The sequence below is a fragment of the Lonchura striata genome, chromosome 4A, assembly GCF_050655825.1.
Source record: "Lonchura striata isolate lonStrDom1 chromosome 4A, ASM5065582v1, whole genome shotgun sequence".
NCBI lineage: Eukaryota > Metazoa > Chordata > Aves > Passeriformes > Estrildidae > Lonchura > Lonchura striata.
Genome location: NC_140742.1, coordinates 17,729,409 through 17,754,082, shown reverse-complemented (window position 1 = coordinate 17,754,082; position 24,674 = coordinate 17,729,409). Strand labels below are relative to the sequence as shown.

The 24,674-nt window shown below is 42.6% G+C and overlaps 1 protein-coding gene across 6 annotated transcripts; it reads left to right on the top strand.

The window, feature by feature from the left end:
• LOC110467901 (ALG13 UDP-N-acetylglucosaminyltransferase subunit) lies at positions 1 to 23,723 on the top strand. Of its 6 annotated transcripts, XM_085570530.1 has the most exons (24): positions 3 to 298; positions 626 to 709; positions 1,433 to 1,483; positions 2,208 to 2,254; positions 3,174 to 3,246; positions 4,553 to 4,634; positions 4,975 to 5,155; positions 5,820 to 5,895; positions 6,600 to 6,708; positions 7,910 to 7,974; positions 8,844 to 8,944; positions 9,550 to 9,677; positions 10,350 to 10,584; positions 11,042 to 11,213; positions 13,159 to 13,282; positions 13,519 to 13,554; positions 13,684 to 13,739; positions 14,353 to 14,415; positions 14,750 to 14,921; positions 16,091 to 16,213; positions 19,249 to 19,289; positions 20,121 to 20,304; positions 20,409 to 20,617; positions 20,809 to 23,722. In XM_085570530.1, the coding sequence occupies exons 1-24, from the start codon at positions 158 to 160 to the stop codon at positions 20,827 to 20,829; spliced, it is 2,574 nt and encodes an 857-aa protein (XP_085426656.1). In that variant the 5' UTR covers positions 3 to 157; the 3' UTR covers positions 20,830 to 23,722. The 6 variants fall into 6 exon arrangements, with proteins under 6 accessions (XP_085426658.1, XP_085426657.1, XP_077642714.1 ...); XM_085570531.1 differs by having other exon boundaries at positions 2 to 298; positions 14,750 to 14,810; positions 20,409 to 23,722; XM_085570527.1 differs by having other exon boundaries at positions 20,409 to 23,722.
• Positions 23,724 to 24,674: the final 951 nt, after the last annotated feature.

The following is a 24,674-nucleotide window of genomic DNA, read 5'->3' as shown; positions in this document are numbered from 1 at the left end:
GGGCCGGGCCGGCTCGGGCCGGGCCGGGCCGGGCCGGGCGCTCTCGCAGGTGGGCGCGCTGCCTCATTAGCGGCGCCTCATTAGCGGCGGCCGCGCGCCCGGAGCCTCGCGCCTTGCCCGCGTCTCCGCGCTCGCCTCAGCCGCCCCGGCCGGGAAGATGCACAAAGGCTCCAAGAAGTACTTCGGGCAGAAGTCCTTCAGCGAGGTGGCCATGGACGAGTACCTGGGCAGCCTGGGGCTGTACCGCAAGATGACGGCCAAGGACGCCTCCTGCCTCTTCCGAGCCGTGTCGGAGCAGGTGCGCAGCCGGCCGGGCCGGGGGCAGCCGGCGGCCTCAGGCCCGGGGCGGGCCGGGGGCTCCTGGAGACCCGCCCGGGTGCCCAGAGCGAGGTGGGGATGGGTGGGAATGGCTGTGGGGATGTCTATGGGGATGTGTGGAAATGCCTGTGGGGATGGGTGCGACCGGCTCCGGGCGCTTGGGCTCCCCTCAGCTCCAGGTGTCCTCAGGTGCCCCGGCTCTGCGCTGCCTCCTCTTGTGGCGGCGTTAGTCCGGAGAACTCGTGCCTAACGCGAAATCTAAGATAAACTCTTGACGTTTTCTCCCCTATTACCGTTATTTTTCCAGCTGTTCACATCTCAAATTCATCACGCAGAAGTTAGGAAAGCTTGCGTCTCGTTTATGAGGCAGCACCAATCGAGGTTTGAATCCGTAAGTGCTGGGTGTTCCGTGTAAAACCCCACCAACGTGTGGTTGGGAAATGCTGTGGGAGGGGGTCGCTGGTTTAGCACGGACAGCACGATGGTTTGTCGTGTTTGAAAGACAGGAGCAATGACGGGCTGACTGCTTCCTTATGTTGAGTTGCAGTTGCCTCAGTTTTATTTGACTTCGGTTCTGAAGTTCCTGAAAAGAAGTTACTAAAACCTCAGTAGTGAGTGTAGTGAGTTATTTGTGTAGTATATTCTCTGTGGAGTCACCATTGCAGAATTTAGTAGGTGGGAAATGTGTAGATTTTTGGAGCAATAAATCAATATCAAAAGATGCTGGGAAATGCTGGAATAATTACATAAAGTCACTGAGCTTTGAGGTGTGGTTTTTGGTTGTTTTTGTCTGTGGCAGTTAGAGTGTATGCAGTGTGGGTTCGTAGGGTAGTGATGTGTTTTGGGGTTTTTCTTTGTCTTCCCAGTAATCACATTAAAGTGCTTCATCTAATCAAGGAGGAACTTGAATGTTACTTACACTTATATCCTTAATATTTTTTAGGATCTCTGGGTATTCTCATTTGGATACCTCAGATCATTCTTATGTTCTACATGCTTTTCCCCCTCCAAATCAACAGCTGCTAGCTGTTAAGTAGTGTTTAGGTTTAATTTTAACTTTGCTTTCTAACTGCCTAAGTCTTTATATCTGTTTTCTTCTTTCTTTTGTTAAAAGTATGTGGAAGGCTCGTTTGAGAAATATCTAGAACGACTTGGAGATCCAAAGGTAAGCCTGATCTAAGACTTATTAAGAGATTTAAATTTGAAGAGACTAGAACAGGAAGGTGTTTAGGTAGTTATTTAAAAGGTAATTATTTGAGCTTGTGGAGTTTTTTTTTTTAGATAGACCCAAATCATGGGAAAGCAATTGCATAAGTAATACTAAGGGTTGTACTGATAAATGTGAACAAACTGTACATATATAAACAATACCAGGTTTAGTAGGGAATTTGTATGGGTTCAAAGGAGCAGTCTCTGCAGGCTGGACAGTAAAAGCGTATTCATAACTGTAGTTATTTAAGAAGGAAAAAAGCAAAATACATTGAGTGTACCTTAAATGTCTGTCAGGCTTTACAATCCCCCGCTTCTACTTTACTGGTCAAATTTCTATTTCTTTAGTCTTTAACCAGTAACCTTGGTGAATGCAGCCGTTTCTGAAACAAATATGGGTTTAAAAAAATGTATCTGAAGTGATGTGTTGGAGCAACTCTGGCAGCAATTCAGTCTTACTAATTTTGGTGGTTGTGGCCACCCCATGTAGCAGACTCCTTTTGCCTCGCTCTCCCCCAAATCCTTGCATCTCAGCTTTCAGTGCATTATTGCTTTAACAAAGTGATGGTTTTGAACAGGTATTTTAATGGTACAGAATTTTAACACAACAGAAATGTAGCATATGGTTGTTGCTGTTTAGATGCTTCTGCTATCTCACATAATCTCATAATATTGCGTAGGAAAGTGCTGGCCAGCTGGAAATAAGTGCTTTATCAATGATGTACAAGTAAGTATCTCTTTCTTAAGGTTTGCTTCGTTTTACACTTGGTGTGGGGATTCTGGCCCGAGAACTTTCTGTGTGTTTGCCACTGAGAGGTAAAGTGTGAAACGGGATGAGAAATGCTTCCCTAAAACCTTTCTTAACTGATGTGTAAATGGTGCCATCACAGACCCTGTTCTAATGGGGATTAAGGGCAGGGTCATTTTCCAGAGATGCTTATTTGTTATTTTTTTTACTAAACTTGAATGTCAAGTGTTTGCTTCAAGAGTCTGAAGACTGGAGAATGGGGGAAAACAAGGAGCTGTGTGTAGTGGAAACACTGTGTGGTAGTTACAAGCATGACTAAAACTCATGTAGGTGTTCTTGAAAGCTCCAGGAGTGAGAAGTACCTGCCCTACCTCGTGTGTAAACACTGCTGTTTATTTCAGAGGTAACACAGAACTGTGCAGGTGCTGCTGTCTTGCTGAATTAAGCTAATTAAATGTTGCCACCTGTAAAAAGCAGTCTGGCTCTCTAGTGGTAGGAAATGAAGCCTCCTTTTGCAGGCTCGCTCTGTCCCAGTACTAAAGGATCACCTGAACTTTTTCAGGAATTACTAGCTCCCTGCACTGAGGTTCTAGTCCATTTGCAGGATGCCTAAATCACTTGGACTGAATAGTCTCAGTGTCTGAGAACCCTTCTGTAAGTATAAGTACTTGACTTAATCTGTGAGTTAACATCATGGTCACAGATAATTTTTGTTTTCCCCTCAAGATAGGTTTGCTCATTTGGCTATTGCTTGATGGTAGCATTCATTTATTGGGGAGATTAATGCTTGATTTTTCTGTAAACCAACAGCTCTAAGCTGCTCCCTGTAAATTTCTTCACAACGTGGTTCTAGTGAAAGTGTTCTCTTGCAAGTCTTGTTTTCCCTCTGCTTACCTAGGCGAGACTTCATTGTGTACCGGTACCCCGGGAAGCCACCCACACGTGCTACAGACAATGGCTTTGAAGACAAGGTTAGTCGAAGTGAGGGCAATTTCCTTCTGTTCCCCTGCCAGTCTGTTTCCTTACTTTTCCTGAAGCTGGATGTGTTGTGCAATTTTTTACCTGAAAAGGGGAAGTTAATGGGAAGAGATGACTGTAACAAGGCTGGTTTTTGTGACCTACAAACTGGTCTCAGTTCAAAATGGGAGTTACTGGAACAGCTTAGCTACATCAGAACTACTGCTGGGGGCAAAAGGAAGGAGCATAAAGGACAAATACTGTGTATTAACTTGCATCTGACCTCTCTGGTGCTTTCTGGAGCTGTGTAGATGTGGGTGCACAATTATGTGGCTGCTTCAGGCATGATGCTGGTGAAGCTGCTGTGGTGTGGATTTCAGTGTGGGCAGTTAGATTTGCCAGTCTGCTCTGAACCCATGCTGCTGCAGCTGTTACTGATCTGTTGATGAGCATTGCTGTCTTCATTACATCTGCTTCTTTCTTCATCTACACTGTTTCCTGTGTAGCCTAATTTAATTCCAAAATTAGCTGAGTTTAAAAATCAAACAGCGTGGTCTAAATGCTCAAGGCTTTCCCACCAGAACTCTCATTAAGTGTTGGCAGCTGTCTGGCATTACACTGTGAGTTTGGGCAGCAGTTCCTTCTGGTGTTGCTCCTCCTCACCACAAGAGGAGAGCTTGTGTTGGCAGAATCCACAGAGCACCCAGAATTAAGAATCCTGGCATCTGGGCTCCTTCTGGGAGCTGGTTTTTTGGGAAGCATTGTTGCTGACAGCTGCTTCAACACTTCTGCCCGTTGTAGTTGGCTGTGGTTGTATTCCCAGAAGTTTGGTGGCATGTATTTACATGATATGTCAATGCATGTGTTGCAGAAAGCATCTCTTCTGCTTCTTAAAAGCAAGGTTTTAAGGGCTAGAGAAGTAAATGCTCTTCTAGTCTTGCAGGCAAAGAAGGATGAAATGTGCCTTTGACACTGGGGATAGTGTGTCTCGGGGTGCTGCATTCAATGGGTCACATTTATTTTGCCTTCTGAGTAAATGGTGGTCTTGGAAACAAACTCTTTATTTCATGTTCAATGCAGCAGGATGTACAGATGGTTTTTTTCTTTGTATGATATAAAGTTACTTAGAGACTTTACCTAAATTTCAGTTTTGAGCTGATGCTACAGCTTTTTCATGTTTATCTTGAGACTATTTACTGTTTTCTTGGTGAATTGATGTCAAGCATAGAATGAAAGGATATCAGAATTTACTGACTTCATCATAATTGATGGGATTACATCATTCCAGCCTTAAAACTTTTTTTTTTTTAATTTCCCCAGATTTTACTGTGTTGTTCCGGTAACGGCCATTATGACTCTGTGTATACAAAACAATTTCAGGAAAATGCTGCCATTTGCCAGGGTAAACTTGAAATAATTTTTCTGTGGAAAAGAATTGTATGTTTTCATGTTTAGAGGCAGGGTTTGTTTCATTTTTCAGGGGTGGGGAGAAGAGAGATGGAAGCTCACTTCTGGCATATTTTTATGCATAGACTCATTTTTTAACCTGTTAAGTGGGTTTTGGTCCAATTTACTTCTAGAGGTCCCTTATTCCCAACTGAGTTACTTTATGATCCTGTCCTTAACTGCATTTGATGTTACTACTGCCTTGTAACAATAGATAATATCTGAAGATTTGCTTGCCTTGAAAACTGCAGTTCTTACAGATCTCATATTACTGAGCTTTGTGTTGGTTTGTTCAGCTGTATTATATGAGATCCTCTACAAAGATGTGTTTGGCATGGATGAGGAAGAATTAAGGTCTGCAGTTGAGGTGTTTCGAAGTGGATCCAAGAAGAACAGAAATAGTGCTCCTGTAGGAAGCGAGGATGCAAACTTTGGTTGTCTCCATGAAAAAGTGCCCAGAAATCCATCAGAAAAGAGGTAGTATGCTGGGCAGGGGATCTGGTAAGAGGGAAGCAAAAAAAAAAAAAAACCTTGCAGAGGACAACTTTTCCAAGTTTCTATGAATTTTTATGTAATGTTAACTATTATTTTCCTGTTATGACAAGCACAAAGCTCAAGTGTATCGTTGAAGAGCGTGCTTTCCTTGGAGCTGGGAAGTGCCACATAATAGACTGTCCTCTGCTGCAGGCTGTGTTATAGTTGTGTGTTACCCTGTAAAATGACACCTTATTTGTAAGTAAAGTTGCTCCTTATTTATTAGAGCTTTCTTACTATTCTTTTAATGAGGGACTTGAGAGCTGCCTATGAATGCTTGCAGACAGCATTGGTTTGATGGTACCTGGCACAGAGTGTCTTTTTGTCCTTGACAGTGCAAGAATTTAGTCAGTGAGATCACCTGCATCCTTTCCTAATGCAAGCAGTAGCCCTCATTAGGGATGGGTATTGGAACAAGCAAAGGTCAAGTTCTTAAAGCTTGGAAAAGGCTGGTCCTGCACTGCATTGCACCTTGCTGGTGTTTATGGCAAAATGTGCCACTTGATGGCACCATGGTGCTTTTACAGGTTGTCTGAAAGTTGGTGATATTAATCCTGGCTAGAGATTGTGTGTTGTAGCTTTTGTAATTTTATTTTCAATTTTTTAGACTGGGCGACTGGGAAGGCAACGATACTGACAATCCACAGGAAACCAAGTTCAAACAAGGCATTGAAGAGCAAAAGGTTTGGCAGTTCAGGGAAAGTTTCTTATGGTTTGCTTTTGGGGGTTTTTTTCTGTTGTATGATGTAACCCTTGTTAGGGCTAAATCCTCTTTACCACTTTCTAAAAATGTATTTTTGGTTAGTGTGGGTGGCTTATTTCTTCTACCTGTCTTTTGGTTCTGCCCTTGAGTTTCTCTTAAGCTGGAAATGGCTCTTTTACTTTCTGAAATTCTCTAGTCCTTCTCTAGCTGATTTTTATTTCCCCCGAAAGATAGAGCTTAGCAGATGTTTCCCAATTTGTTTTTTTTTCCAGAATGTGGCTTAAATTAGTTCTCTTTTGTCTTGACCATAGTATAAATTGCTTCAGAGTACTTCTAGAAACTGTGCAGAGTTTTCAGATACGATAACTGAAATTTTTACTTAGTTTTGAAGCTGTGGTATCATTGGTCTGGTTGGCTTCCTTTGATTCATTTTGAGTACAGAGCAATGCCAAGTGTTGCTCTTGAGCCTGTTCTGCTTTCCAGAGTCTATCTGCTTAGCACCTGAGTGCCTGGATCTGTTTTCATACTCTTGAGTTTCAGTGTTTAGGGAAATATAGTGGAAGTGAAAATTTTGGAAAATAGCATCTGTGCTTTTTTAAATGGTGCACAGATGCTGGCAGAATAGAGACTGTGCTGAACAAGTTAAATGTGCTTGTTAATGCTCCATTCCCATTTTGTTTTTAGCCTCCAGAAAATCCTCCAAAGATGCCTGTTCCTTATAAAGTGCTAAAGGCACTGGACTCTACCATCTATCGAAATGTGGAGTTTGATGTTTGGCTGGACAGTAGAAAAGGTATCTTTTGGAAAGGGAAAAGCCAAAAAACTCTTCCTGTAGTATGGTTATCATTAAATTTATGAATCTTGAGTCCTGTCAACTGTTTCTTCACAGCTGCAATGTGAAGGACCCAGGTGAACCCAGCAAATAACTGTAGGTAGAATATGTTCTTGGTTTCCTGTCTGGCTTCAAAGTACAAAATACCCAGCTTCTGATACTCTATAATGGTACAAGGTTGCTAAAAATCTGATCTCTGCAACTCATTGACTATACGCAGGAAATAGGAGGATTCAAAGCAGAGCACAGAACTCTGTTGCCATTCTGTTGTATTGGAAAGCATTCAAATGTGAGTTTTTTGTTGCAGCATGTGTGCAAAGACTTCTTTTTAGAGCACGATTTTGGCCTCAGGATTGTATAAAAATGAAGTTCTCAAATTTAGCATTTGAGATCTGTCAGATGAGTTTTTCTCCTGCCTCCCAGCCCTCCTGGGCTTGAACATTCTGCAGGAATTTCATGGTTCTCATGGCTTGGGAAAGGTTGGCTGCTTTTTGGCATTCACTGCAGCTGATCTGTAAAGCAAGAATTTACCAAGAAAGATAAGTTTTTAAGTGATACTTGATGTCTGACCCAAAGTGCTTTGCATGCTGAAGAACTCCAGCATTTCACCACGGCATAATCAGTAATGAGGATCATTAAAATTCTTGGAACAGAGTGTGGTAACCAATTATCTGTGTAGAATACTGACGTGCAGAGAAGCCAGGCAAGGAACAGACGTAAAAAAAGCTGAAATCTAACAGCAAGAATACTTTAGGCAATGTTAGCTTTTCCTGGATGACATTTCATGTTTGCCAAGTGCCATTGGGACTCTGGTAAGATAAGAGATGTCCAACATTCTTAATTTTAGGGTTTGTATTAGATGCAGGATTAGCTCTGGGCCATCACAGAAGCTGCAGTGTTGTAGCAGTTGTGCTTGCTGCATTATCTGGCTGTTGCTGGTCTCATGTGACTTAGCCTGGTTATGGTCTGTTGTAAGAGCACCTTGAATTACTCCACTGCTACTATGGGGAGTATTCAGGTATGCACAGGATGTATTTAACTCAATTGGCCTATAAATTGTAGTTGGCTGCTATCATGAAGTACTTGCAGGATATGTGAAGAAAGAACAGGAGCTGAAAGGCTTTTTTCCCCCCTGTTTATTCATTTATTCATTTCTTTTTAGAGCTTCAAAAAACTGACTACATGGTGTTTGCTGGGAGACAGTACTATTTAGGAGATAAGTGTCAGGTTAGTACTCAAAGGAGACTCAGTCACGATAAACTGTTAAAACTACTTTAAATGGACTCTGATAAACAATGAAGTTATTTGACTTCATAGTATTTTTCTAAGGCTTTTCTCATTCTCTTCCCTGTAGATGTTCTTTTAAATGTAATTTCTTTCTGAAATCTACCTTTAAACTTGGTAGTCTGACAGAAGAGCAGTTTTGGGGATTCCATGTAAGCCAGTCATCCACATTCCCTGACTGTGGAAGTTCCAGGCAGAGCTCAAAATGCACAGGGGGTGCTTTTGTTGTAGTTGTCTTTGGATTTTTCACTTGTGCTAAGTAACAATTCTGGATAGTCTTATCTTTCTCAACGGTGAAGTAGCAAAATATTTTTATAAAATGAAAAGGGAGGAGCTAAAAATGGAGGAGTAGAATAATCTGGACAGGCGATGCTGAAAGTAAGATAAATTTTCTTTGTAGTGATGGTGTATCTTTTTTTATCAATCTTGAGGGTAGTGCTATTGATTCTCTCAGTGACTTGTTTTTCACTGAGCAGAGCTTTCCTTTTCCTACTTTATCTTCTGTTCTCCTCAAGTTCTTAAGCAGCAGTCTTCCTTGGCTCTTATCTGCTGGGCACAGGGGACAAAAATAAGTTAGGGAGCTGGTATCTTGCCTCTCAGTTGCACACAAGACTGATTTTATTTCTTCTTATCCTTTCTGAAGTTAGTACAGCGCTCTTTATTTTGGTTGCCGTTTTGAAGAAGTATTTGAGACTCCTGGGCAGGCTCAGTAACACAGGACTGGCTGGGAGCAGCCTTTGCTATTAGTGGTTTGTAGACAATATTCTGATGCAGTTGAAGTTTTTTCAGAGCTTCCCTTGTTCTCTCTCCAGGTGCGTCTGGAATCAGGAGAGAAGTATTACAATGCTCACATCCAGGAAGTTGGACAGGATAGCAACACATTGACTGTATTTGTTGAGGAGCTGGCAGAAAAGTAAGCAGTCTGGTGGTGACTTCATGTTTAAACTCTTTCTGGTTGAGGGTTTTAGTTTTATTCTTGGATTTCTAATGACCAAAATCGTTGTTGTAATGCTTTCTGTGAAATCTTGCTGCTCTTCCTTCACTGGAATATAAAAGTGATCTTTAGAGTTTGGGCTTAATTCACAGAGAGCAAATTGCCTTCTGCTGTTGGGTTTCTCTGGAGTTTTTGTGTTGTACCCAAGCAACAAAATAATTGGCACTTCTGGTAAATCTAATCCCTTTCTCCCCCTTGCTGTTCAATCATTCCTCCTCCTCCAAATCTGGGATTGACAACATCCTGCAAAAATTCAGTGTTGTCCCCTGCTTTTAGATGTAGTTCTGGAGGCACACAAATACAGGCAGGGGAGAGAGACTTGACCTGCAAAGTAAATAGTATTTAAACTAAAGCCTAGCTTGTATTTTCTTATTAAACAAGTAGCAGTTATGTGTGCTTGGTGCCAGAGAAACAGATTTTTTTATTTTCACAAGCTATTTCCTACGTCTTGGTGTTGCTTCAGCTTATGTTGTTGTGCAGAGTGTATCCCTGGGGCACTGCTAACATGAGTGTCCTTCCTGCAGGCACACAGTTCCTTTGGCAAACTTAAAGCCAGTGTCGCAAGTGGCTCCTGTCCTTGCTTGGAGTATGGCTCACAACAGAAGAGGAGGAGCTTATCAGAAATTAACAGGTGGACACTTCTCAGGAATAGGTTTGTACAAGGCTTCCAGAAGCTTTTCTTCCCTGGGGAAGTAGGGGAGTTGCTCACGAGAGTTGTAACTGTAGCAGGTTTTGGATATTGGAATGGACTCAATTCACCCTGTGATGTAAAACTTGGTCACTGCAGGGGTTTGATGGAAAGCTATCTTCCAGGCAGGGATGAATTTGACTTTGAAAGAGAGCAAATCTATTGAATTACAGAGGAATTTTGGTATTGCTCAAAATTGCTGGGAACAGCTTTACCACTTGAGAACCATCTAAAAGACATGTCAGTGAACCAGAGAGCTTGTCTGACCTGGCATTAGCAGAGATGCATGGATGGACCAGACACTCGCTTAAATGTGTGTTCAGTTTAATTTAGAGGAGTTGTGAGGGCTTTTGCTATTGTGAATAAATGCATAGAGAGGTTTTAACACTGAATGCTGGTTGGATCAGCTGAAGCTGGGAAGGTACGCCCTATGTCAGATGCTTGTATCACGTAGAATTCCTACTTGATTCTTTTAAAGAAGGGTCTGTACTTTCCATATTTACAATGCACTTTTTCTGAATAGGCCACTGGCTTTCTTCTCTGTGGGCTTGGATATTAGTTATTCTCTTTATCATTTGAGACCATAGCTCAGGTTTAAGGTGTAAATCTCTTTTCTGTCCTCAATGGAAACTGCAGAAATGGATATAAAAACACGGAAGAGGATGCTCAAGAAAGTCCGTGGGAAGGAAGTGTTCATGGCTGTGACTTACAGCAGGGGACAGCCGGTGCTGCCACCCCGGCTGCAGCATGGTGCTCCCTCGGGGCGCTTCCCTCCCATCCACTGCTCCCAGGGAGGGGCAGGCATGGCACCCTACAAACCCTACCACCAGCAGAACCCTCCCAGGCAGCACCGGGACTCCGGGATGCCGAGGTAGGAAGCTTTGAAAACCTGAGCTGACCACTTGTTTCCTGTAAACATTTGCTGTAGACTGGTTAGGAGAGAGTTTCACCTCTTAGGCAAAACTACAGCTGAGAGGCCCTTCTGGTAGTTGCACTTTCCCCCCTTTAAACTCAGGGGATCTGCCTGATTTATAGAGAGGCAAAACATGCTTGTCCCTCAGATAGCATTCTACCCCAGCCCAGGGAAGAGAGGCTGTCAGAGTTACCACAACTTGACCTGGTGAGTGACAGCAAACCTTTTCCACCAAAAATTGCTCCAGCAGGCACTGGGTGGTAGGATGCTGGGCATGACTTGCCTGTTTGCAGCAGAGTGTGAAAGAGCACGTTTCTTGGTGGCTCTGCAGAAAGAACCGAGTTAAAACTGAGCAGCAGTGCAGGTGGTGGTGGTGCTCACCTCCTCTTTGCTCACCTCCTCCCTTGCTCCCCAGCTCGTACAGCCGCAGCCGCCGCCCGCTGCCCTGTGTGAACAAGGAGTGCCAGTACGGCTTCGTGGCAGGGGCTGCAGAGGAGCCCCAGGGCCCAGAAGAAACTGTAACCCTCTGTGAAATTGAAGCAGATGACACTGCTTTTCCTGCTCTGCCTGTGAGTTATGAACCAAGGGTAAGCTGAAGCCTCTCAGAGAGAGAGGAAGAGGGGGAAACTAAATGCACAGTGATTCTTAACCAAAAGAACCTGCTGTATGTTTAGGTATTCTTGGAGTAAGGTTTAGCAGTGAATGCATTTTTGACAAAGGAACACTGAAATTTGTCCAGTTCCTGTAAAACCTGCTGGAAGCCTCAGTTTTCCTAGATATTCCCTTCTTTGTATCCTCAGTAGCAACACTTGTTTTCTTTTAAGCATATTTTCATAAACATAATCATGTTTCTCCTTTCTATTGCAGTTTGAAAACAAAAGTTTTTTCCTCCTGTGCTCTGTCTGCCTAGCTCTAAATATTGGGGGGAAAAAGCTTTTCACTTGTTTGCCACGCTATAATTTATCATTTAGGTAGCAAGATTCAGAAACTGGATAGTGATAGCCTGGGTTTGTTTTTTTTTTTTTTTTTTTCCTATGAATTTGTAGTTGTGATGTTTTGGATTAACGTGTTCTTGACACAGTTTGTTCTGCTACAGAAACAGGAAAAAATTGCAAACCTAGACTTAAAGCAGTCTTTTTGTAGAGTTGTAAAGTGGCAAAGTGTATTCCTAAACTTAAAAATGCCTTTTTTTTTTTTTTTTATCTGTAGTCTAAACCTAGTCCAAAGCTGAGAGTGATAAAAAAAATCAATTTATACACAGGTATCTGAACAGGAAAACAGATTAAACAAACCCCAAAAGCAACCAGGTATATTTGAATTTTTTGCTGTGCTGAAGCAGTGAACTGAACTATTGTTAGACTCATATTTAAATGAGGGAGCAAGAATATGCTTAGGGCTGTTTCAGCACCAGTTGTTTTTTCTTTGCTCTGATGTACTAGATCTTTGCTCTGATTTTTCCTCCAAGAATGCCAAGGATTAAGGACACGTTATCCTGCAATTTCTTTTTTCCAACATGAAATCAATACAGCTCGGTGGCTTTTTCTCCCCCTTTGCTAGACTTGCCTGTAGCTCCTAATGAATAGGTTTTCATGTTCATTCAGTGACTTTGTTATTGTCAATGCCAAAGCTTTTTCTCTGTCTCTTCCTTGTTTAGTAAAGGAATGTGACATTTCCTGGGGAAAGATGCATCTCACAGAGGACTCTGCCATGCTGCTAGAGGCCTGGTGGGAGAATCTTCTGACTTACCACCTCTGCTTCAACCTTGGAAATCTTTCAAGCTTCTCTGAGCACTTTATCGATCTCATGGTCACCATTGTCTTCTGAGGAGAGTTTTTGAGTGTCACCTTAGCCATCACAAGAGTGAATCAACTTTTTACTTGAGCATCTCAATCCTATATTCCTCCTTCAGAGAACTAATCTTTTAAATTGGGGTGCAGCCAAAGATTGTTTTCAGTGCAGCAGCAAAGGGCATGTAAAAAACTGAAGGAGTGCTGTGGGCAACCTGGGGGTATGCTGCTCTCTGAAACAGCCAGGGCTGCATGTGTGGGTCAGCCTAATGCAGACACTGCTGTCTGTGCCAGCAGTGTTGTCTGGTTCCACTGGTTGTGACTGAAGATGATCTTTCTCCATGAGTGATCAGTGTTTGGATGAACTGATCTGCTGCTGGTGTGGGGGGAATGCTCTAGAATGAGCATTGATGCATGCTGGGGGTAGCAGCCTTGTTGGGATCTGCTCCCTCCTTTGCAGCTTTGACGGAGCTTGGGATTAAAGCTGGCTGAGTTCTGGGAGGGAGCAGCTTGACTGTGTGACATAGGACAGTGGTGAAGCATCTGAATTGCCTTAAGTGTGCAAGGCAGAACAGCAGGAAAAGGAAGGGAATGTTTGTTGCATTGGAATGGGCACACATGATGCTTCTAGTAAGCTTTGGTTGCAGCAAGCTGGGTCTGCCAGCCTGTTTCTGTGTTTCTGTCTCTAGAGTGTAGAAAGATTTTAAATTAGTTTTAAATGTCTGTCTCTGACTTTGCTTTTCAGAGCAACCATAGCCCTGCTCCCATTGTCCATGGTCCAGGAGCATTTTGGGTAGCAAGAAGTCCAAACCCTGTTCCATCTAACAAGCAGACCCTGAGTGCCGAAGAGGAAGAAGCAAGTGAAAATGGTGAGTTCCTAAAGGATTAATAGGCAAAAAAAAATGTTTAAGAGATTGTCAATGTGCTTTTCATTGTCAAAAGTAGGTTCCTTAGATGTCCTAAAAACCACAAAGTGAGATAATACTGAAAGCAGGTCATTAATGGATGCACTGAAATGTAATTGAAGTAACTCCAGCTTTAAGCTTTTTTGCCTTCCCCTTTTTTTTCCCCCTGAATCAAAACTTCTGTTCTCTTTCCCTTTTAGGGAAATTTCATGAGGAATATATTTATGTGCCTTCAGGTAGGTAAAAGTTTAAGTCTTTACTGATACAATATTTGGTGAATGTAATACACTCAATTATGAGCTTTTTGTTTCTGAAGGATTAGATTTAATGCAGCTCTTTTCAATTAATTTTGCCTATTCCTCCAGATCCCAGCTGTGAAACTGCAACAGTGTTTAGTTCAGCAGAACCTACAGCAAACTTGGTAAGTTTTACTCACAGACTGTTCAGATTTGAGATCTTTGAGGTGTGTGGCATTCATGGAAACTGTCCTTAGGTGCATGGTTGGCTAGAGACTTAATAAAAGAAATGAAATCAGCATTGCTTTATATATTCAGTATCCTTTTCCTGCCTGAATGGTGAGGTTTTAATCTGAGTCTGCAAGTACAGTCTGAATTGTGCTGGATACATTAATGAGTTTCCACCTTTCCCTCTGCAAAGGGAGTGTGTGTATTTGAGTGCTGTTCACTTTTCCTTCTCTGCTTCAGACAACACTTGCTTTTATAAGGCCACTCTTCAGGTTATATTCCAGTTAATCTTAGCCCTCCTTGTTGGGACTGGAGAGATCTCATCTGTGGTAGAACTTAGATTGGAATTTTTATTTTTTTGAATTTGAAACTAAATACTTAGTCACCTGCTGCTCCACAGTGGGTGTGAAAGCAATCCCGAGCATGCCACAATAAAACTGTGTTTAATTGAGCTACTGCTACTGGGTGTGCAGTAAATAAATTGAAAAATAAAAATAGGGGCATGGTGTATATGCCTTGTGGCTTTTTTGCCACTGAAATGGACCATGCTTTGCTTTGGAATCCCTTCAGGAGGAAGGGCCAGTCCCGGTGTCACATCAAGATGAAGTGACTTCCTACAGCTATCCCCAGAAGGTAGTGTCTGGTACTCTGAACTGTATCTCACGTTTCATTGTGGTGGCCCTGTAGAGAGATAACCACTCTGACAGTTTCTGGGGACCCCTCACAGCCTCTGGCAGCAGAGAATGCAATTCCCTGCAAATACAAGCAAAACAGAAGATGCCTTGCAGGTGTCTGCAACTCTAAACTGGAATTTTCAAGCCAATTTTTAGAGTTTGGATAGTTAGTGCCTTTACAGCTAGGATTTACAAGATGGATTTGTGTGAAGTGAGAATTTTTGAAGTATGTGGTATTTTTCATAGTCTTTGTCAAAGCCAATTGCAGAGGCAGACTCTTGACTCTCTTCCAGGTGTTGGTGAACTCTGCAACAGTTTCCACCTCCACAGATGTTTACACTGCTCCAGCTACAGGTCTCTCTTCAAATTCTGCTGCCTCCACTCCAGCCAGTGTCATAACAGCGCCTCCCCCACAAACAGCAGTGCAGCCTGTCATAGTATCTCCCTTTTCTGTGGGGAGGCCAGGTAGAGTGCACAGACTGCAGCTGTGGACTTGGGTTTCCAAGTTTGCAGTTACATTTTCCCCTCCCTTTCTCTCCCTCATCCAAAACAAGTGTTTATAGGCTTTTAAAAAAACTGTCACTTGCTTTGGTTTAAAGTTACATAGTTGTAACTTGGCTGCTGGCTTCTTGTTTTGAAGGGGCTGTTGCCCCTGAATTTTTGTGGGAATTGGAGGTCTCTGCTTCGGGCTCCCCCCTTGCCACCTTTAACTATTAATGCCAAGTGTTTGCTAGAAAATTCTTTTCAGAAGACAGAACTTGAGTGTGGCTCCCTTCACCTCCCCTTTCCTATAGCTAATTTTCCTCTTGACTTGAGGAAAAGCCTCTAGAACACTATCACTTCCAGGAAAGTCACTGGCTGGGGTGTTCCAGTTTATTTTTGTGACCCTTGGTTTCCTCTGTAAGGAGATCGGATCTGTGGGCAGTTACAGGGTGCACTCTCCACCTTAGATGCTCTACCCGCTTTGCTCTTGGAAAATGGCAGTTAGGAAAAAATCTGTTTTCCTTCTTGCAAAGAGCATTTCTCTTGTCTTCTATAACTTTTTATTTAGCATCTAAAAAATCTCCACCTTCCATTCTGCTCAGTTTTGTCTCACTTTTATCTTTTTTTTTCTGCTCTGCATGAGAGTTTAGTCAGCACGGTTCTCAAAGCTGTCTGCTCACTGGTGCCAACCTGCTGCTGTGTTAGAGCTGTGGGCCACCTAAAAGGATAATTAACAGTTGAATGCCCAGAATACTTTTGTCCTGATGTGTTTCAAATCTTCCCTTGTTTTTGTGGGCTTACTGTCACACTTTTGAGAACTTTAACTTATTAATCTGATCCCTTTTGTTTTCTTACATAACTGTCCTAGAAGTCTGGCCTGCCTTTTAATATGAAGAAGTTATTGAAAAATACTTTTTTTCCCTTTAACTGGGATATACTGCTTGCAGATAAAAGTGCAGTTAAGGCTTGAGAGATTGAAACCTTCCCATCTAGTTTTAAAATTTCTTCTGTACTAGTGATTTCTTCTTTCAAAGTGACTGCTGGATAGAATTTTGTTAGAGCCTTAATAATGCCTTATTAATACCTTACACATTTGATGTACCATGGCAAAGTTGACTTTTTGGGTGACAATTGTTTCCTTTCAATTGTAGCAGTTTCTTCAGTGCCATTCCCAATCTATCCAGCTCCTCTTCCCCCTGTGAGTGAGGTGGGAGAAGCCAGTGCTGTTCTTCCAGCTTACTCTTGTGATCCCAGCGGCAGTGATTTACCTCGAGGTAATGATTGTGTTTTGTATTTTTACTCCTGCTGCTCTCCAGCACACTTCTGACTTGTGCTCTCCTTGGGAGCTTAACAGAGCACCAAGTGAGAATACACAGTGAAAAGTAATGGCTCTCTGCCACTTGCAGGGAATGAGAAATAATATTATAGATACTTATGCTAAAACATTTTCATTCCCAGCTTTGAACAGAAATTTTGTGTCTGACTCAAATATACGATTATTGCAGCTCTAGACAGGACCTTAAATAAATGAAAGCCTAGGGAGAGGGTGCTTGGCCTGTATCATGCTTGTGTGTGGCAGAGTAATCACTTTTCTGATAACTGATTAAAATAAGAGTTGTGTATTTATAAGTTATGCTGTTGCACAGTTCACTGGTATATTTTGGTAGTTTTCCTTTATGGTTCCAAGCTGTAATTATGTGGTATTGCAAACCAGGGCTGAAGTGTAGGGTCAGCTTGTTCCTTGGTGTGTAGCTTTGTCACACACTGCCATCAGCTGGGACAGTGTCCAAGGTCCACATTGAGCAGTGAGTGCACAGACCAGGCCTGCTGCTTTCACACTGCTGTGCTCTGCAGTTACTCTGCTGGCTCACCTGGTCCCTCAAATCCAAGATTTGTTAATCTTGGCTGTTCTGGTTCCCTTCCCTGCTGTAGTGCATCACTGATCCCATGCACAGAGTTGCTGCTTTCCAGCTTTAGTTGAATACCCTTAACTGTGGCTTTCCCCACTTGGAAGAATGGACTGTGAAGTGTGCTGACAAGAATCTGGAGTAGATGTGGATTAATAACCTCTCCAGACCTTGCCTTGAGCTCTACAGCTGAGTCAATCCACATCAAATTGGTCCTGTCCTTCTTGGCACAGGCTGTAGGAATTTTAAAGGCTGCCAGTTAACAATAGTGCATGTAGCATTTATGTTACACTGCTGGAGTATAATCTATATGGCCTTTAAATTAAGAAAACCAGCAGGTTTGGAATTTGGCAGGGTGAAGAATGTGGGTGTGCTTGATCTGGAGTTCTGTGTGCTTTGCTAAAGACAGTAGATGGGGAGCAGAACTTGTCAGCAGACTGAAGTCCTGGACCTGGGAGGAAATCCAGCTGTGGGCTCTAGCATTACTTGTATCTACGTTTATTCCAGTTTTCATAGCATCTTGTATCTTGTTTTAATGGCATTTAGGACTTGTTAAGTGTATTTATTAAGCTCAGGTGTCCTGCCCTTGCCTGATGCCTTGTATTTGAAGGAGCTGTTGATAAAAGCCTGATTGAAATTGCTGTGTTCCAGAAAGACCGTGTTGAGCACTGGCCAGAGCTTCCCAACAGCACAGTAAAAACTCTACCACAAGATGAGATTTTTACCAGGCACCAATGTGGTCTTTATATTTTCAGATCAGAATGAATAACTTTTTTTGGCTTAGCTGTTGCTTTATAAGCAACAAGTTTTATTGAAGATGGACTTGATTTCCTAACATCTAAAAGAGCACTCTAAACAAAAACTGGTCTCCTACTGTACTGGCTTCTTTTCCATCGTTCCACAGGTGTCAGTGTTTCCAGTGTTGGTTTGTTGCTTCAGTTCTTTGTACTGTTCCTGCTGCTATGGAAGCAGCTGTTTCATTCAGCTCTTATGCTTGCTTTGCATAGATTTGCATAAACAATTGAAGAACAAAATTGGGTTTTTAAAAAGACACCCAACCTTTTCCAGATGTAGATTGAATTTCAGCTAGTCACTAAAAAGTTTGTACTTGAGTAAGCCTTTGAGTTATTTTTACTTTCACTGACTGTGGTCAGTGTTACAGCCAGACCACCAATACTCCCAGAACTAAGTAAGGATGGATCTGTGTGCATTTCCTAAAACAGCTGCATAGATTGTTGCCCTGGTAGATGGGCTGAGCAGTAAAAGAATTGAGAATTGGCAGCAGTGACAGAGGAATAAATCCATGTGCATTTTAAAATTGGTGTGGTTTGCTGATGCTTTTGACTTCCTGCAGCAAAATGCAACACAAAAGTGCCACAGAGGGCAGGGCTGGGGAAGTGTGGGAGATGGGTGGGCAGGGAAGCACTCTGGAGCCTGGTCTAGGGCAGGGTGGGTGCTTGTGAAGATGGAACACGGTAGCTCTGCAGGTGTTACTGAGTTGAATCCCTAGACAATTCCTTTTGAGTTGTCTCCCTGCTTTCCCTTGGCTTTAGTACAGCTGGGAGCTCAAAGTTTGTGCTGTGGAATAGGTCACTTGCTCTTCCTTCAAAGCAAATCTGTATTGAAATCTAAGAAATCAGCTTTTCTCATGCTCAGTTCCAGAACTGCATCATGGGATTAAACACCGTCTTTTTTTTTTTTTCCCCCGCCCCCCTTTGAGTGGTTCATCTTTAAAGGTTTAAAGCTGTTTCACAGCTTTTGGCCAGTTGGAAATGTGTTTCTGAGTTCAAAACCCTGTTGCTTTTGGAGAGAGGTTTCAAAGTCCCTTCACACACCTGGGACTGTTTCTCAGCATATCACTTATTTGGCTGGGGACAAATCATTCAGTACAGGGAAGACAGATGTAAAAGACTCCACAAGAAAGCAGGGAACTGAGTACCCTTGTGATATAGGAATATATTCCTTATTCCTGACTCCACTGAGCTTAATATAACAGCTTGGGGACCCAAAAATGTGGTGAGAAGCTCTGTGTTAAGTCCTAGCTGCTTAGATATTTTTTTTTATCATTTTGTAAAAAAACTGAGTTATCACTTGAGTAATCGGATGAATAAACCAAAATTAAAGCTAAGGTAGTAATTTAATTAAATAATTCATTGGCCAGATGAATGCTCTGCCATTGCACAAACATCTAACTGGATTTAATTTAAAAGATAAAAGTAGTTTAACAACTATTTATATTCAAGATACATTCTTTACCCTTGAAATTTTAAAGACAAGGTAGTGCTGAAATACTGTTATTCATTAAGTAAGAATAACTTCAAATAAAATATTCTTAATGTAAGTTGCTTTTTCTTCTTGGTGTTTATTCCTCTGCTCTTTAATGTCCTATCCTTTAATTTCAGATACAAAGGTCTTGCGGTATTATTTTAATATGGGATTGCAAGTAAGTGCTTTTAAAATGAGTATAGTAAATTGCCTGTAAAAACTGCTGGTTTTCCTGACAAATGTACTGATGTATTCAAGCCTTTCAAGTGTCCTAAGTGTGTATTCTGTGTACTGGACTATTAATATGGATAGAGTTTCTTGGTGGAGAATAAAGTCTAGCTCAGGAAGTGAAGATCTACCTCAAAATGTGAAGTACACCATATTAAATGTTTTACTGTGGGTTGTAGTGGTGGTATTTTAGTTTTACTTTCAGGTTTCTTTGGTTTGGGGGGTTTTTTCTTTGTATTTTGATGGTGGATAAATATCCTTTCCATGAAGATAAGAACTTGAGCCATTCTTAAGAGAATTTGTGTACTTGGGTAAGACATCAAAGACCACTTAGAGATGTTTGGATGGAGTCTCCTAGGACTTGTGCAGCTGAGCTCAGACTGCTTAGTACCATTTCTCTGTGTTCTGGAAATCTGCTCTGCTGAAGCATTCTCTGTAGCAGTTAAGTACAGTGTCAGTGCTGCTGCTCAGGGAGGTAGAAAGAGCAATGTGAGCTGCTTCAACTGAAGAAATGGGGAAAATCTCTGAGTATGACAAAGATAAGTCGGAATCTTCTTTCTTTGTAAAGACTTTGACACAACAGCAGTGTGGCTGCTGCTGCAGATATCTTTCCTTGTAGGCTGTGTTGGTTTGATGGGTTTTTTTGTTTGCTTTTAATGTCTTAAAGGGCTAGAGAGGAAAAAAAATTCACTTTTTCCTAACTTTAGATCTGAAGGTAGCAGTGGTTTGGAGGAGGGCTGGAGAGGGTGTGGCTGTGACCATGTTTTTCCTTTCCTGCAAGTATTGCCATCAGAGCTGCTGGCCTTCCATGATGTACGTGCAGCCAGTGCTGCCTCCATCTCCAGTGGAAGTTTACCCAGCATATGCTGAGCCAGCTCCTGTCCTGGATCAGTCAGTGCCTCAGCTCTTCCCTGATGCTGGGCAAGCTGAGGTCCACCAGGTTCCCTTGGAGGCATCAGCGAATGGTTTGTATTTGAGCAATGCTGTGCTCGTGCTCACGAAAGCATGCATCAAAAGGCCATCAGTGTGGCTGAAGTGTGAATGTGCTTTTTGTTCTGTTTTTTTTAAGGTAACTTCCAAAACACAGAGCCTCCACCCCTGTCCTATGGGCCGGTGTATTACCCAGTGGTGTCAGACCCCTTCAGCCAGCAGCCTCTGCCTGGCTTTGACTCTGTGGTTCCTGCCTACCGCTACATTGGGACCTGGCATCCAGTAAATCCTCCCCATGGAAACTCCCCACCTGTGGCTAAGGCTGGGAGCTCAGGAGCACCGCCCCAGGTGGGCTACATAGCCTCCCCTAACCCTGCACCTCCTGATGCACCTCAGGGAATGTAAATCTGGGAGCTGGAGGCTCCTTCTTGGCTTCTCATTTCTTGTTTGCCAGCTCTTGTTAGTACTGTTCTGTGTTATCCTCTCTCGGAGAGTTGAGTCAGTTGCTCAAACTGTTCAAATTTCATGTTTCTCTTTAGGTTTATGCTACTGATAGATGACAAGATGTTGCTTTAGTTGATTAGGAAAGCATAGGAGAGAAGTACTGTAGTGCAGGGAGCAGCTTGGATGTGAGTAGAGGAAGTTTGTGAAAAAGCATGCTGTGACTAAAGGCACGTTGTGTATCTCTGGGGGCTTGCACTGAACACTTAAACACCTGGTTCTTGCTGAAGCACTGAACCACTGCCATCACAACTCAGGTAAACACTGGGCACAGGGTCATTAGAGGGGGATAATGTTTAAAATAAGTTGAGTTTCTCAGATTTTGCAAAACGAAGCTGCTTTGCCTCTAGTGGTCACATATTTGTAATAGTTGTATTTCTTCTGTCTGACTTTATGGTGTGTAAGTTTCATGGCTGTGGAAAGTGTAAGAATAATGTTTTGATCTGTTGTATATTGTATATTTGTATGATTTGTCTTGTGAAAGCTGTTGCACATATGGTGGTGGCTGTGGTGGTAAAGTTGCACTGACAACACAAAATAAAAGCATTGAACACCTGAAAATGAGTGGTCATTAATCACTGGCAGGTACTGTTCCTGACAAGTAGCTGTCCCACAGTCTGGACTGAAGAAGTGCACTTGTGTGGGACAAGGCTGTTCTAGCCTGTGAGAAAGCAGCAAAAGCTGTTTTTGAAAAGCTGCATGGAAATGGAAGCAGAATAATTCCTGGTAACTGCATCTTTTCCTCTTTAAACTCAGGCACAACATGCTTTGCCCTCAAATAGCATTCTGCACAATTTAAATCAACTCTATTGGCCCATTTTACTGTTTGGTGATTTTTTAATAAATATTTTTCCTTTCTCTATAACTAGGTGGTGGTGAAAAGGGGATTAAGTGCAGAACTGGGAGAGGGAAAAATTGTATTTCCTTTGGTATCCCTGTTTAATAACCCTGGAATCAAAACCATAGTAGGAAAAAGTGACTTTTTATATTTTTGTCTTAAATTCATGCAGCACTTGTTGGAGTTGATAATGGAGCTCTGTAGGGGGAGGGCTGCAAGCTCAGATTTTAGTTTGCCTACTGCAATTTCTAATTGCTGTACATTTAATTTGGCAATTTAATAATGGCTTTTCAAGATGGAGCAGCCAGGTAAAAAGTCAAAAGTGAGATGAAAATGACCCCTGAATAGCTAATTTGACTTTTGAGGTGCTGTGCTGTTTTTAAAACAAACAAAACATTTACACAAAATTGTTTATGAAATAATGGGTGGCCTTTGCGTTTCTGCCTCTGGAGGAGCACTTGACTTGCATGGATGTTTTTTAGAGAAAATACCATGAGGTTTTTTTTTTTTTCTTTTTCTCTGAAATAACATTCACTAGCCTAACCTCTTAAAGGAACTAGTAAAGCCTGTGATTTATTTTAAGGAATTTAAAGTGGCACTTACCTAAGTAGAGTCTCCATGCTGGAGTCATGGAGTGGGTTTCAATCTATCATATCCCAAGCAGTTTCTGTCAAGCTCTGAAGGGAAGAATATCTTCCCCTTCCAGGCTTTAGCTGTGAATTCTGCCTCCTTTCTTCCTCCCTCACTGAGACAGCCTTGCTGTTTTCTACACTCACAATTATCACAGCACAGTGGTGGTGCTTTGTCTTCTGGCATTAGTCTGTCCCTGGAAGCCAACTTTTTTTTTTTTTTATTCTCCACTTGGCAAAGCTGATAATTCTGCCAGAATTCTCCTGGCTTTTTTGGTTTTGCTTACCCATCTAGGACCTGGATTATTCAGCATTAGCCATGGCTATTTTGGCCTTACTGGCCATTTTGATATACATGAAAATTACTTTAATTGATATAATAACAGGTCATATGTGGCCAGTTAACTTATTTATGGATTTGATATACAGAGGTACCTCTGTGTCTTGTTTTATGTATTTTTTCCAGGGCTTCAAAATCAGCTTTTTGAACTAGCAAGCAGGGGCTGTGGGGAGCAGGTAGCAGTGTGTCCTGGCACTGATAAATGCTGTCCATGGATAGGAAATGCTACCTCTTTATTAACAGCAAAAGAGCTCAGAATGGCACAGAAATTTAAGTGATTGCTGGAGTCTTTAATTTCATTTCTGTTTCCCAGAATTGTGTTGCAGTGCAACAGCTCTGCAGCACTTTTCTGAAACAGCTGCCAAAAAAGCCACAGCTCTGCCTGAAGCCCAGCTGACCTGCTTTGTGCCTCAGCCCTTTCCTCAGCTGGGCTTTGCCAGCTCTGCCTGCAGCATCCCTGGGCTAACAGCATCCCTGGCTTGGGGGCTAATCGGGATCATTCACATCAAAATTGCACCGAGGGCTGGGGCTTGGTTTGAGAGGTTTAGGATTTTCTTGTTGGGGGTTTATGCATGTTCCAGGATGTGGGCTCGGGGTCTTTCCTTTTGTGAGTAACCCACTGTCAGTCTGGAGCTTTTCCAGGCCTCTTTGGCACATGCTTTATTGTGATTATTTTAGCTTGATGATTGCTGTTACAGTTTGGTACCAGACCAATGCTCTGGGTTTTTTATGCCCAGCAGAATTGCTGTGAATGGGGATATTGGGATATAGTTTGAAGCCATAACCATATTTTATCTTTAGTTAGAAGAATGAAAAAATCAATGAGTATCGATTTCTATCTGAAATTATTTTTTTCTGCAGATCAATGTTTTTAAATTTTTTGATTTTTATCGGACTTCTTGAATCACGTTGCCCAACAGTCAATTTTTAAAGAGAAGATCTGATCCTGGAACGTAGGGTTTTTTTTGTTGTTTATTTTTTTGTGGATGCCTTTTCAGCCTTGAAAAGGGAGACCAGAAGAGTCCAGCCAAATTGTCACTAGTCATGCTTGCTCCTTTCCTTCACTGTTTTTATAGATGAAAGGCAGAGGCTCAAATTAAGTTAACACCTGAAGGCTGTGCAGGCTCCGTGCACTGGCAGCACCATGGAGTGCTGTGAGCCCCAGAGCTGAGGCTCTCCCTCCTGCCAGAGCACAGAAAGCTGTGCCAGGGGAGGCCCAGGCTCCACTCCAGGGAGAATTCCTCGTGGAACAGTTTCATTGTGGAACGTTGGAAGGGGCTGCCCAGGGAGGTGTAGAGTCCCCATCCCTGGAGGTGTCCAGGGAACACCTGGGTGAGGCACTCGGTGCTCTGGGCTGGGTGACAAAGTGGGGATCACTCAGTCTTGGAGATCTTCTGCACCCTGAACAGTTCTGAGATTGGTCTGACCCTGCAGGATGGACAAAGCAGCGACCAGCCCTGCCTTTGGTGCTTTGGGTGGGTCAGTGTTTGTGTGTGAAGGGCTGCCCACAGGAGCAGGCTCCAGCTCTGTGTGCTGCCAGGCTCCAGAGTGGCTCTGTTAGCTCAGCACCCCTCGCTGCCCCGTCCCACGCTGGTGTTTGCAGAGCTGTCACCTGTGTCACCCCAGGGCAGCACCAGTCCTGCTCTGCCAGCCACTGCATCTCTCTGATGGCACTGCCCAATCCCCTGAGATTGAAGAAATGATCAATACTGCACAGAGAGCCCGTGCTGGTCCTGCCTCCAGCACCACTGGGCTGTCCCCTGCTAAGGCTCCTGTTTTCCCCTTGCTCACATAACCAAACCAGTTCCTCCAGAGAGTTTGTTTTTTCCAGCCTAGTTGTTGCTGTTTTTTTATTTCGCTCTTAGGTTCCATTTCTCTTGGTCTTGGCAGTGCTGCTGGGATACCTTTTCTTTTATAAAATAACACCATCAAAAGGCTGCATTATATATGGAAGATACTCAAAATAAAAATCCAGACCCAGAATTCCGAATAACTTCTTTTTTCATAAGGGAGGAAGATAAAACCATTGAACCAGGACTGTATAGCTTTGAAATAAGATCAGAAATTAAATTTTGCAGGGCAGGCCTGTATATAGAA